General features: G+C 32.7%; 1 protein-coding gene across 1 annotated transcript in view; it reads right to left on the reverse strand.

Moving 5' to 3' along the window:
• The window catches only part of LOC121411412, a 26322-nt gene continuing 11044 nt past the window's right edge, over positions 1-15278 (reverse strand). Inside the window, exons 7-16 of the mRNA XM_041604137.1 lie at positions 14989-15094; positions 14018-14151; positions 12734-12885; positions 11059-11134; positions 10425-10471; positions 9572-9737; positions 9129-9207; positions 8367-8484; positions 7625-7711; positions 1-6421 (exon numbers count right to left, since the gene is read on the reverse strand). Coding sequence (XP_041460071.1) covers positions 6238-6421; positions 7625-7711; positions 8367-8484; positions 9129-9207; positions 9572-9737; positions 10425-10471; positions 11059-11134; positions 12734-12885; positions 14018-14151; positions 14989-15094 — 1149 coding nt within the window. The 3' untranslated portion in view covers positions 1-6237. The remainder of the gene's footprint in view (positions 6422-7624; positions 7712-8366; positions 8485-9128; positions 9208-9571; positions 9738-10424; positions 10472-11058; positions 11135-12733; positions 12886-14017; positions 14152-14988; positions 15095-15278) is intronic.

The raw sequence follows: 15278 nt of genomic DNA on the forward strand, positions 1-15278 counted from the left end.
GACAGGCAAAGATTGAGGGCGCCATTTATTTTCTCCTCAATGATGACGTTCAATGACATAATTAAAAAAAGAACATTAATTAAGCACATGACGATCAAATAACAGTGAAATTTTCACTTCAATTATAAACTAGCTGTACATGTATGTAATACACGTTGTTGTAAAACATGACTTCTTGTTGTAAAGTGACTTTGTTTCCATAAAGCCTTTGTTGGCATTTGTTTGGAAAAGAAATGGATTTTGAGTTTGACTAAAGTTTATATTCACACTTGTATCTTATTTCAGTAATAGAAATCATGTTGCATTTTATCATTCGATGTTTAGCGAACATCTAGAAAAATTTGCATTGCTAGAAAATAGAAGTCCATACAAACAGTTTGTGCAGTGAACGAATGAGGTTTTTCTTTGGCAAGAGGCGTGCATGAGGTGAAATACTGGATTGCGGTGCATATACTGGAGTCGTTGTGAGCATCCTTGAATGCATATTATAAAATCTAAATGATTATACAAATAAGTTTTTATATCATCATTAAAGATAAAACCAGTTCAATACCAGGCAAATTGTAATGTTCAAGAGGAAATAATTGTTAGGTTACATACCCATAGAAACAATCAGTCCTCCTACAATAAATTATCTATCAGACATTGGTGCAAAATTATCAGTTTAAAGAAGTCAAAGTTAGCTTCTTCGGAAAAATATTTTTAAAAAGAAATTACATGACAAATAGAAATTACATTCAAATGTAATAAACACTGAGAAAAAAAAACAATCATGTTTATCAAGTAATTAACAATTATTCAAATTACATGATGCCAAAAAGTATCAAACATGAGATGAATAAAAGAGAAATTTCTTAAAACTATTTCATGAAAGGAAAATGAAAGAATATATCAATTGAAAGAATTAGTACAATGTATTTTGAAGTACCATCGTCCAGATAGACATTGATCTTATGTTAAGAGCCAAAAGGGTATTAATTATTATAAGACCTTTATTGTTGTAAATATTACATTATTTAAGAGCAAGCAAGTCAATAAAAAACATGAATAATATCTTTTGGTCTAATAATATACAATCTATGGCAAAATATACACATTTCAGAATGTACATCTTCGATATGAAGCAAAGTAATAGGATAGTATTGCTAGTACTTATTTCTAATGCCAAATTACATATTTTATCACAAAGAGGATCTTCTACGAGTACAAGCACAGCAAAACATACCACACTCTTAATACATTGTATGTAACATCATAAACACACAAATATTCACACATACATATTTAAAACATCTAAAACCATGATCATAAAATTCTATTCGGTAAAATTCTGCCACTTCAAAAGCATCGAAAATGTATGCCAACATCTTAAAATAATAAGACTTATTGATCAAAACTATGTTGGCGTTCTTTAACAAGAAACTTGAATATGAACCCTTTTCTCAAATGAATAGAAAGATGGTACAATCACACTTCAATACAAAATATCTTCATTAAAAAGAGAGAAACACATGTAATTATGGTATGATAACATTATAAATATTAAGACGGATGACTATTACTTTAGCATTTTTCAAATATTCATTTATATTATCATTTCTTCTATCTAGAGAAATGATGACTATAATTGGTTTCTTTCTAACAAGAGGGTTTTCCAGATTCTACCAGAAAATTCTACCATTTATTTTAATCCTAGGTAATACAAAAAATGTTATTCAATGTATACTGTTGAAAGCAAAATAAAACCAAATCAAAGCATAACCATCTGTAAATATGGCAATGCAACCCCCCATTCAAAAAACACGACTCCAAAACAAAACAAAAAATAAAACCCAAACCCCAAAACTTAGTTTATTTGGAAACATCAAAATTGGCCCTCTATTCGTCAAACATGTTAATACACTATGAATAGTACCATTACCTTTTGACTCGATATTTATTTCAAATGTGATAAACTACAAGGAATGTACAGAAGTAATTGGAATGGTCAAAAATAATTCTAAAAACAATTAAAGATCATCGAGAACAATAAATGAATACTTTTAAATACTAATGCCCTTCTTTATTTTCTATGATGAAAATATAATTTTCAAGTTCCCTGATCAAACCATTTTTGAAATACCAAAAAAAAAACTGGGAAAAAATAAAAACTTTTTTGATTACCATTTCCAAGGAGCTCCTTGCCACCTTTATCTGATAATATCAAATCCAAATAATGAAATACAGATCCATCCTTACTTCCTTTTTTTGGGTTGAGAAAACATCCATTTTTGTAGACTACCTTTATGTATCATCCTTTACACAACTGCTCAAGTTAATACTGACAAACAATAAAACATACCACTCCATTTATTTCAAAGACAATTGACAGAAATTTGTTTTCAACACTACATCGAGAACAGACCAACATGCATGCATGTACTGCATAGGGTACATATCATTTTGAATGCTTAAATCTACAAGAGCTAAAAGCACACAAACTTGAGACAAGACACACAAAACAGAGCAATAGACCACAATTTTGAATGACATACAGTCCTGCTGACATGAAACAGAGCACTAAGAATAGGTAATAGGTCTACGGATGTCCAAGTAGACGTTACAATAATACTGCAAAAAAGATAAATGTCTCGTCAACTCACCAGGAGTCAGAAGGCAGAATCAGCCTAACCTTTTTTAAGAAATAAATGAAAAATTAAAATAAATGAATAAAATGTACAAATTACAGCATAAAGAAGGATACAATCCTGTCACAGAATTATAGAAAACTTGATTTCTACACATATACAAAATATACAAAGTCATAGAAATAATTGATAAAGGATTTTTTTTGCAAGAAAAATGTACATACCATTACTTAATCATAAATCGTATGCTGAAGAGAATACTATAATGCTTTGGTGTCATATTTCCAGTTACCCAGTTCAGAGTTTGAAGGTAGAAACATAGAGCAAGAAAATTATTTCAAAGGATAACCACTCTCACTCTCAATGGCATTAGCGATCAAAGACTTACATGTAAGTCAGGGGTGTGAGTGATCATATACAAGAGCCGAAAAAAGCTTAAAGGTGATTCCATGCTAAAAAATAAGCCATTTTCACAACATTTTTCAACCTGCTGTCCAAACAAAGAACTAACATCTTGTGGTAATAATACAGTACTACTGGGAAGTCATGTAAAAATATGACAACCGACAAAAAAAGCCATCCATGGGTGAATTAGAGATGTTGTACGGGACATTTCTGAGTCCCGTACAACACTACATTTTCACCTTTAATTCATCCATAATCAAGCTTTTTTTTGGTCAGTCATCAGTTTTTCACATAACTACCCACTATAGCTTTATCATTGACAAATAAAAAATTATTGCTCCAGCATTCATCGAAGGAACTAGAAATTATTGTCATAATGTCCCATACGACATGTATGGAATCGCCTTGAGACGGTTGAAAAACGCTGGAATCGTAAGCTCCGATACTTATGTAAAGAGGATATAAAGCTAAAATAAGCTGAAATTGATATGAACATCAAAAGAAAACGAGCAAAATTTCAAATTAGCTCAAAAGCTAAACTGTCACACCCCTGATAGATGTCACATGCATCATTTATCTACTACAACATAATTTTTCACCCATTATTTGCTGATAAATATATAAATGTATATCAAGAGCGTAGAGATGATGACGATGATGGTAATGATGATGATGGCGATAGAGCTGACTAACGTACATTGTTACACATCTTCAGTATAGTTGAAGGTACTCACTGCACGGCGTAACATTTCTTTCGAAAAGTATTACAATGTATACCATTTTAGAAAAGTAGGTTATTTTCATCAATATCATTAATGCAAATAATGCAGAAGAATTCAGCCACAATACTTTTTTCTCAAAAGGAGAAGGGTACACAAGGGAGTATACTCAATATACATCATATCTCCCATGGTAAATAAATACTATGAAATGATATAACAAGAAAGAGGCAAGAATATAAAGACAATTGAACATAAATTGAAAAGTATATATACATACCAATACAATAACTAATACATGATCATGTTTTGAATAAATATTTGAATATTCAGTGAATTTGACAGAATAATGAGTATTCTACATACCATCATTGGTATATTCTTGGGAGATATTGTATTTCATGATTTTATGGAAGTGAAAAAAATTAAGAAAATGAATGTGAAACAGACACACAGGAAGGGCCTTTATTACCATTACAAATACTTCTTTCTCAACTAATATAAATATAGGGGTTTATTGTTAAAAATACAGGAAAATAGACCACATTAATAAAAATAAGGCAAGTTTTCTGATAAGAAATCACCATGTCAAAAATATTCATACCTTTGGTAAAGAGATCATTTTTGTTAACTTATCAGGCAGAGATAAATTACTGATTATTTAGTTTCTCAATTATTCAATTTTCATACTTGATTTTCATAATACAGTATAAGTATTAAAACTAATTATACAAAACATATACAGTGTATGATATATAGAGGTATCTATTATCATAGTTTTGGTAAATTGTTGTAAGTTTCTATTGTGAATGAGTATAAAAGAGTAAATCTGCAAAACAAGAAAAAAAAAGTTCATAGGGTTAAGATCAATATCTATTGCAAGAGTGATTTTATCTTCCATGTGGCATAGATGTATTCCATATATCTAAAGAAAGGGGTGATGGATAGAAGGAATGATCACATTACTTCTATTTCCCCAAGAGTTTTTTTTTTGTAACTAAACATATTGCACAATTAAAATACAAATTAATGAGTTGTATGTGGGGAAGCTTTAAAATTTCATTAAAAATTAGAAAAAAAAATTATACCAAAAAATTAATAAATAGAGATATAGAGTAGAAAGCAATCTGCCACTCTTTAGAGTGTCATAATTACTTAACCTTTTTGATTTGGAAAAAAAGTATGTCTATCAAACAGCTTTCTTGAAGGGTAAATTATAACTTTAAAAAACAAGAACTTGCAGGAGTTGTAACAAAAAGAAGTGGATCTGTACCAAATGCCCAAAATTAATAAAAGAAACTGTTAAATATATACCAAAATTTTCACATTATAATTTATACCCAAGCACCTTAAGAAACAAATAGCATGCACCAAAAGAAATGACTTATGTAATACGAATACATAAAAATAAACAGATAAAAACCAAGGAGTCTCATCAAACTCCCAGAACAAAATAAATATAGCAGGCAAGTTATTCCATGACATAATATACCTGTAAAATGCATTTGGGTTGTAAACAGTAAACTACGGTGGGGTTTAAATAAAATGCATTTTACATTAGATGAAATAATGACGAGAATATACATTGAGCAAGGAAAAAAAAATTGTCTGTAGAGTCAAATGAGTCACAAAATCATATTCAAAGGCAAAGTCCACTCCAACAAGTTGATTTGAACAAAAAGGGGAAAAAGAAGTGTATATTGCCGAAAATCTCATCAAAATTGAATGTAAAAGTTATGGAATTTCACTATTTTGCTTCAATTCACAAAACAGAGATATGCATAACATGGGTGCTATGTAAATGACATCACAAACCTATTTTTTGTTATATTTAAGATGAAATGTAAAGTTTTTCATTTTTTTAACTCCTGTTTAATGTAAAAGATGGTTTAACTCATCTGACCCCATAATTATAACTCATAGATCAAGAGCTTCTTTATTATCCAACTCCACAAAAATGAAAATATCTGAAATCTCAGGATAATTGAAATTGACACCATCGACTCTCTCGTATACATATCAATACTTGTGTTTTGCATACAACTGTTGAGAAATTCTGCAAAACTTAATGTCATAAGTTTTGTATTTTTCATCTGATTCTGATGACACTTGCCAGGTATTTTAATTTTCTTTCGTATTAGTCAAAGCAACTTAACGTCAAAATAAACTCAAACTTCAATATGATGAAGAATTAAACATTTTTTTCTGGACATTCAGCTGACATTACTGTTTGGAAAATTTTCCAACATACCTGATTAAAAAAAAAAAAAAAAAAACCCTAAAAACTCTTGGTTACAACTCACATCAGCTTGCTAATGAAATCACACACTTGAATGAGGAAAACCATAATACTTTATTTCAGCATTCTTTGCAGTCCCACAAACTGCCGTTTGTGCTGGGATAGGTGTTTCAAATCATCTTTCAGGCCCACCTGCTGTCATTCGTGATGTACTGAAATCATGGACCTCAGTCCCATACACTGCTTGCTATGTCGGTGATCCCTTGCATGCCCCTATCTGGTACTTCCTCATGACATCGGATACAAACTCAAGGCGAGTCACCCGATTGGTCAATCTGCTGATTGGATCGCTAAGGAAGCGAGAATTCTGGGTTGACATCAGGTGAGGGATGTGGATCACCCATGCGTCTGGGAGGACTACAAAGTCATATCTAGAAATCGAAGGGGAAGGAAAACAAATGAAAGCCTGAAATGTCAATAAAAACCTTTAGGCTCGAATTCACATGGATTCAACCATGGGTTTTCAAAACCATCTTTGTGAATTTGGGGATTACAGTATCAGCACACTTGTGATTGATAATTCAAATGATATAAAAAGCTTTTGAGGTACATTGTGTAAATCTGCATTCCTGTAATAAGAACATTTTTCAAATATTACAGAGTAAACTCTTAAATCCAATGCAAAATGGTATTAGAGTTATATACTCTGCTGTATTTATCTGGTAAAAATACACTTTTCAAAAAAGTCATCTAGTTTTTATTATTCATTAAAAAACAGGCAATATACAGTGCATGATTTGATATCATATTATTCAGTAGCTTAATTGTGAGTTGTAGTTCCTTATTATTCATAGCAAATAGCTTCTATTTAGCAAAGCCTATTTAATGGTGGATAACTTGCAATAATCTGGCATCAAACAACAATGGACCAAGTCTTTTCGAAATCTGGCATATATATCAAAATATTCAAAGTGAGCACAGCACAATCTGTCAAGAGCAGCATATACTAAACTCATGACATCATACATGATGTAATAATAAAGTCATAATGACATCATGTAACATAAGTCATGGCATTGTAATTGAATGAAATCAATATGACGTCACAAGTTTGTAGATGGACCTTGGGGCGTTTTAAAAGACTAAGGACTGTATTCTAAACTCTGGTTTACTTTAAACTCTGGTTTAAAGGTATGGTTTAACTAAATAGCCAATTGAGACACGTATCTCTACTAGTATAAGTTCCATTTGTCAAATAATTAGACACTCAAACCATTCATTACTAACCACGAATAATCACTGAAATAGCTCTTATCATCATTAAAACATGAGGAAAGTAAAAAGAAAGAGTAAAAATATGAAACATGTAATGTGAAAATGTGAATGTCATTTTGAAATGTTTGTTTCCAATAATTTTAACACAAAATTAGACCATGGCCTTAGTTAAAACACATTTCAAGATATGGGTCTGAGTGTTTGTTGGTATTTATGGAAAATATTTTTGAACAAGGGATAACACTTAGCATGCCTTCATTACCAGTTGTCTGCAAAATAATACACATTAATCCAATAGAGCTGCAAATCATTTGTATGTTATGTACACATAAAAGAGTCAAGGTAGAATATGAACTTACCCTGCTGCATGAAGCTCCAAGATGTGAGTGATCTTATTCATACCATACCCAGTAAACCTCTCATCATACATAGGCATCCCAGATTTCCTAATGAATAATGAGAGTAGAGGAATTATAATTAATAAGAGTATCATAATAAAGAGTGTAATCACAATTACCCAACCAAAATATTTAAAAAGATTTACATTTGTGAGGTAGATGTTGATATTAGAGAAGTCTATGTGAGACATGACACAATATCATCATCAATAACATCAATTACCTAAACCATCATCATCACCTTCATCATCATCATCATCATCATCGTTATCATCATCGTTGTCATCATCATCATCATCATCACTACCAGCACTACCACCCTGCACAATATCCTTATCATCATTATTACTATTGCATTGGGCTTGATGTTGATTCATCAAATATGAGCACCGTGATACAGAAATTTGAAGAATCTAAGAAAGTCGTATATATCCTACAGAACATTGAATTCATTTTCATCCTCTTCACATACATGTTTGATCTCAAAATGAATCACAATTCTTTTAGTTAAGATCTTGTATCTTTCTACTATTACAGAAGAAATACTAGGTTGTTCATTGCAAATATATTATCATTTGGACAGTAAAGTGCAAACATGATATATTTTGGAGTAAATGGTCATATTTAGAAACTGACATCTGAGTAGAATTTCAAAGAGAGTAAAAAAAAAGGAGAAAGAAGCCACAATTAGATCACTACTTACTGCAAGATGAGATAAGGTTCATATTTATCTTCATAATAAGATATCTTGTAAGGCTCATTTGCCATGTACCACTGTACATAGTTTGTTGGTTGATGTGACAGAGGAGATTCATAAAAACCTGGAAGATATTTGTCAAGGAATCGATTCCAATATTGGATTACATTGATTGGCAATTATGGGTTTTCTCCCACACAAGAAAGGGGAAAGAAGATTATTAGGGAAAAAAGGGTATAGATTGTATCTGAATAAAACAACCCAAATATATGCAGTTGTCAGTTATAAATGCACCAGCTTTCAGGTTCAAACTTTGACCCAAGAACTTGATTCTACCCCATCAGTCCCCCCCCCCCGAAGCTAATAAAACCGTAGTCACTCCTAAACACACAAAAATTTAGCCATTCCCAACTGAATGAAACTCTACAAGTCCACGCACTAATGGTACAATATGCCAGTAATTTTAATAAAGCAGAGCTGAATTTCAATTCCTTGTAAACAATTTTAATGACAGCATCTATCTAATTTTCCTCTTATCCTCCTCCTTCTTTTATATTCTCTTTTTGTTTCTTTCAATAAGCTATTCTAAAGAAAATTATATCAGAATTATGATACAAAATGGATGAAAAGAGAAATACTTGTTCAATTTGACTGATTATTAGAGCTTTTTAGATTATCACCAATGACACAATGTGTATGTGCTTCTTAACTCTCTACATAAACACTTCCTAGCAGCGAATATGCAAAAGACATCCAATGAAAGGATACGAAAAATAGAAACAGCTGGCAGATCTTGTTTCATGAGGCTTATAAGTTCATCTTTGGTACGAGGTAGACCAGCTTGGTCCTGTAAAAACAAAAGCATTGTATACAACTGATTTAATTTACAATTAATAATGAAGTTGATTGTATGATGCAATATAAAATTAGAAATCCTAACTTGTGAAAATGGTGTCCATTTGAAAGAATGGCATTATTTCATTTTTAATCACTTAAAGACCTTCTTCCACAATTCAAAACAATGAGAGTTTTTCATGTAGCAAAAAAGAGCGATTTTCACCGACTGTTGTTATAAGCTGCTGAAATCTGATTGGCTCAGAATAAATTAGTCGTGTTATTCACTGACAAAACTTTTAATGAAATGCTCCCCCTAACTACATTTAATCCTTAAGAAAACACACACACATTCTCAATGTTTTAAGTTGCATTACCTGTTTTTCTTCAATATAATCAAATGCTGGAACAACAAACGCTGTCTTCTGGTCTCTTTGCTCCGAGACCTGCCACATCGCCATGACATCCAAGAAGTGTTTATGGAGGGTTGGGGACGGTAAGAAATCTGCATCTAATAACAAAATATATTTGGTCTTTGCTTGGCTGAAACGAGAAGAAAGAGAGTGTGGGCAAATGTCAGCAATGCACACTATGCAGTCTTTGATTGTTTATAAAGTATAATAAATACAACAAAATCTGTAATCTAAAGATTGCCCTAAGGTGGCAAGAAAATCTGGGCCAGTATTCAATTTAAGTCTTAATTGACTATGAGTATTTACTTGGCTAAGCAAAATGCTTATATTCAATTCACTTCTAAATACTTAACTTCATCAAGCCAACATTAAGCCAAATATTCACTAATAGCCATTGTGACATCACAAAGCCCACACCAAATAATGTGCAATGTATGTATCGAGCTGTGCGCAGCATGATTGATTTCGCGTATGTACATTTGTAAACTGAATGCAACGATTTAACCACAATACTTAGCCCAAACATACAACTGAATACCAAAGATGGTTAAGCATTTCACCTAAGCAAAATAATGAGTATAATACTGGCTTAAGTATCAAATTAAATACTGGCTCAGGACTTTAAAAGCAGGTGGTTTCGAGGTGGAATAATATAAGATGGAACCACACTTGTGGTCATACATTTACACAAGACAGGTGCTCATCCTATACCAAACAAAAAATGAGTACTTAATGTAATGTGAGGATTTTATTTGATATTAAAGAGGTATATACTTTTGAATACAATGGCTACCTAGGAGAAAAGAAAAGGACTAACCTTACTGCAACATTTCTCATGTAATTGATAGGGTACACATCATCCATCTGTGTGAAACAAAAAGAAAACAGGACAATTTTCAGTCTGCATCCAGTACATATACAACATACATGATAAAAGGAAGTCATCTTATGAACAGAAATTGTCTTTTACATATATTCTGCATCTAAGTACAATGCAGCACAAGACTCAATGAATGTTTTGACAACTTTTTGCAGCAGAATAAGAATGACTTTTTGATTGGTGAATGAGTTGACAACTGGCACTCAATATAAGTGTGGTCTACGTTAACCTAGGTTTACCATGATTATCATATTACCACCCAACAAGTTTTTAAAAAAGTGGACTTGTAAATGAACTGGGAAGCGTTTTAAGAACATTTTGTCCAAGTTGCTAGATCTGATAACTCTCCTTGATTTGGATTGACTGAAAAGCAGTTCTTATGGTAACTGTCGGATAAAACTGGACTTGTCAGATAAAACAAGTCTGTTCATGACATGCTACCCTGATTCATACAATAGTCATCCAATTTTCATGGACAATTTTTTTTTACATTTTAATTCTTACAAAATGAATATTCTTTGACTTACTGTATTAGAATTAATTCTTACAAAATGAATATTCTTTGACTTACTGTATTAGAATACACCAGCGTGAGGTCTATGTCGGCTCTCGTCTGTAAAATTCTCATCTTCTTAAACACATAAATCCTGCAAAGAAGGAGTTTATTTTTCGCTCAATTAATGTATTTCCACTTCCAAAAATCAAAATACAACATTTGGTTTATTGATATAAGCAATAAACATAGAGGAAACTTCTTCCTACAAAGTCAAGATGATCATACAAGCAGGTTAGGAATGGAGGAGGTTCATAAAAATTCACAGCATGTAGAGGTATGGAACACGAGTCAGGGGCACACTCCTTGTTAACATCGTAGGACAAAATTCAGTATTTATCTTAGAGGACAAATTTTCAAGTAAATATCTTGTGACCTTCGACCTAGTGACCCCCGAAACAGAATCAGATAATCTCCCCTCCAATATCCAAATTTGAATGTTGATCTGTCATATGGTTTCGGGTTATTACAAGAATGAGAACTGGGGCCCGTTGCAGTAAGAGTTGCGTTTAAACGCTAGTCAAGAAATCAATCGCAAATCCCAAATGCGCGCTGTTGATTGGCTGAAAATCAAGTTGCGCATGATTTTTTAGAGTTGCGATTGATTGCAACTCTTTCTGCAACGGGCCCCAGGATGGACAGACCAACCGATATACATAATGCCTCCAGCAACCAAGTATGTTTTTAGACAAAGGCATAAATATATTGATAAACTTAAGTCTGAGAAGAAAATTAACCAGTTTAGTTTGGAATTAAATGCTGATTATTGTTCTTTGTCCATACCCAAACTTAACCCTAACCCCCCCAAAAAAAAAAAAAATAATTGAATGACCTTGCAAACAAACCTGGGAAAAAAAAATCATCAAAACGATTATCATTGTTATCATCATTACATGTACTGATGGAATCAAATATGAAGTTCACCCTGCTAGCAATTTGGTTTTAACATAATAGCTGAAAAATTAGAGAAAGATATTGGTGACGGTTTGAGGCAAATCCATCAGAAAAACAGCCCCTCCCCCCCTCCATACCTTTAATATAAATAATATAGGATTTGTATAGTACACGTATACACCTTGCTAGGTGCTCAAGGCACTCCTATATTACTCTGGCTAAGCAAATCTACTGATTCTGGTGCGCACAGCTCTTTGAGGAATTACTTCCTGCCGGTACCCATTTACCTCACCGAGTACAGCAGTGTGGATAAATTTCTTGGTGAAGGAAACCATGCCATGGCAAGGATTCGAACTCAAGACCCTCTGTTTGAAAGACGAGAGTCAGAACCACTAGACCACGACGCACCCACAGACCACAAATTCCATAAATCCCATTTTTTACTGAAACATGATGAATAAAAATATTTTTCTTATAGAAGAGGGTATGCAATGATGTGTTTGATGATATCTTCATCCCACAAATAAAATCACTTTCAATATTTAGAAAGAAAGACATTTTTTCATATTCATATGATAATTCATATCACACAAAATATGGAGGTGCTCCATGTGACGTCACTAAATTAGAACCTTAAAATTTATAAATTTGTAAATCATTTTTAAGTTTTTTCATGTAACTTCTACAAATCTTTTTCAAATTTTTCTGCTTCTATTTCAACCAACCCATCGTCAGGTTGAAATTCCCCCATGATAAGAAAACCAATTTGAATTTTGAGGAAACCTCCAATGGGACTTACTTTTTCCACTCAATATCTTCATCTCGTTCATCCGCTTTGATCGGGAGGTAGAGGGAGATGGAACAAGGAGCATCCCAGCTGTTCAGCATCCTCAAGACACCATCGATGCGATCCAGGGAGGCATGGGTGATGAGGGTCACATCATCAAAGGGCTTTGAATTATTAAATGAAAAAGAACATCCCATTATCCAATCTCATGCATATGTTTAAACACAAAAAATGCTACATCAAAATAAGGATCATATGTATAGGGGTGTGGGTGACCACAAATGAAAAAAGCTGAAAATGCCAAAGCTCCCAAACTGTTTATTCAGACAAATAGCACAAAATGCTGAAATGGGCAAAAAAAAAACAATAGCTACAATCTGCTACCAAACCATCAAAATGTCTTACAAAATATGCTAGTTGATCAAGTTTGAATCTAGGATTCCCATCAAGACTGATCTGAAGGTCTGGAAAATCAATTACTGTAGAATGAACACTTTTCTCTCCTCCTCTCCCCTTTCTCTCTCATTTCCTCCCTCTTTCTCTCTCTTTCTTTAATCTATCAAACGGCCACAGGTAACAGATATCCTATAATAAATTCCAACTAATGCACGTTTTAACCCTTAACGGTCGGAAGGAGAGTCCTTACGGCCCCCCTGAACATTTCATGTGATGAACATGAAAAGCTCACGCCATAATGTTTCTTGCAATGTTTTCTTGCACAACTTTGAAACCAAAGTTACGAAACATTTTGTGAGTACATGTCACATTCCAAATTGCTCAAAAACATGATCCAAAGTAAAAGTCCAATGCAAATTCTGTTTCTTGCCAAAACCTATAATTATTTTTTTAACTTTTACTGATTAAAATCAAATGAGAAACATATATGCTTGCTCAGAATAAAGCAGCATGGAAATAGGTATTCCATGAGATCAACCACACATAGACTGAAATCGGATCTGATATAAACACTGGTTTAAAGTTGTGTTTTAACTATGGCTAGCCAGGTGGGACATACATCTAACAGTATAGGTTCATTGTATCAGGTAATTTGACTCTAAAATCATTCTTAGCCATCTGGGAAAAATTAATAATGTAATTGTCTTCACCATTATTAAAGAATTTGGGAAGAGCACATTAAACTTATGAAAAATGCAATGTTAACAAATTTTGACATTTTTGGCTTACCATAATTTTAGCACAAAGTTAGACCATGGTCTATTAAGTTAAGCCTGACTTAAGAATTACGAGACATTAAAGGGGAGGGGAACTTAAAAAAAGAGATTGATATTGACTTACAATCTGCATGTTGTCAGCTGTCAAGACATGCTCAGTACGGTAGGAGGGTTTCTTGGGAAGGAATGCAGGCTTTCTCCGAGTGCAGGGTACAACCATTTCATCTCGGGTCAGAGGGGTGTGTGATGAAGGAATGTCTAAGGGTCCAAAACAAGATGGAAAATAGGGCTTAGAAGTACCTATGGCAAATCTACTCAATAAAAGTGAGAAAAAAGTAATTCATTAACATAGTCGAGCTTGCTTCAGGATTACCCAAACAAAGTTCTATCCACTTCTTTTCTACATGTAGAATTTCACCAAAAATCCTGTTCTTTATTTTCATATTTAGACATGGAACAGAATAGACACCGTGCAGTATTCCTGATAAAATTTCACATGAGACCTTTCCCTTTTAAGCTACCTTAATAGCAAACTACACTTGTGTAAATAAAGATTATATTTGTTATCCTCTTAGCTGGTTGGTTACTTTGTATATAACATTAGCTTAGAACCAGAGTAATTTATTTTATAGCTAGAGACACTACAATGTACTAAACACACTTGATACCCTCCTACTACGAAATTGTTTTCTCGAAATGAAGAATAATGTATTCTTACTAAGACATGGGAAAATTATAAAAAAAACTCTCTATATCCATGTTCTTGTACAGTGAAAATTGATTATCTCCTACTTTGCAAGATTTATTACAAAATAATGGTGTTCACAGTTATTGAAACCCAATCAAAGTGTGTTTGAAATGTCCCAAAGTTGCATATCTTAAGTCCTATTCCATCCCAACATCATTAAAAAAATATCAGATATAAAATAAGATATTTTTTTACAAATAATTCTCCAATTTTTCATTAGACAGTAGTATGCAAAGTTTTAGTAGTAGTATGCACATGAAAGAGCAGATGTCACTCACAAATTCAATATTTTTGGTTGTATATATAGCAAAGTTTAACATTGTCATGCAAAATTTGCTTAAACTTACCACTAAATGCATGGAGTTGTATATCACTAAACTTAATTTGGCCTTCATAACCATAGCAACAGAGCATAACTGTGATGCTTTCTACTTGCTTCTCTGTTGCCAGCGTCTGATCAGGGGGAAAAAAAAAGAGGGAAAGTCAGCAATACACAAAAACACAAACTTATGGTGGAAATCAAAGAGATGTGTTTCAGAGAAGTATATTGTTACATAACAAAGATCGTCCCATCAGTAGGAGTCTCATTAACCAAGGACCAAACATAAAGATACAACTGAGGACATCTTATATCATT

The sequence above is a fragment of the Lytechinus variegatus genome, chromosome 3 (genome assembly GCF_018143015.1).
Source record: "Lytechinus variegatus isolate NC3 chromosome 3, Lvar_3.0, whole genome shotgun sequence".
Classification (NCBI taxonomy): domain Eukaryota; kingdom Metazoa; phylum Echinodermata; class Echinoidea; order Temnopleuroida; family Toxopneustidae; genus Lytechinus; species Lytechinus variegatus.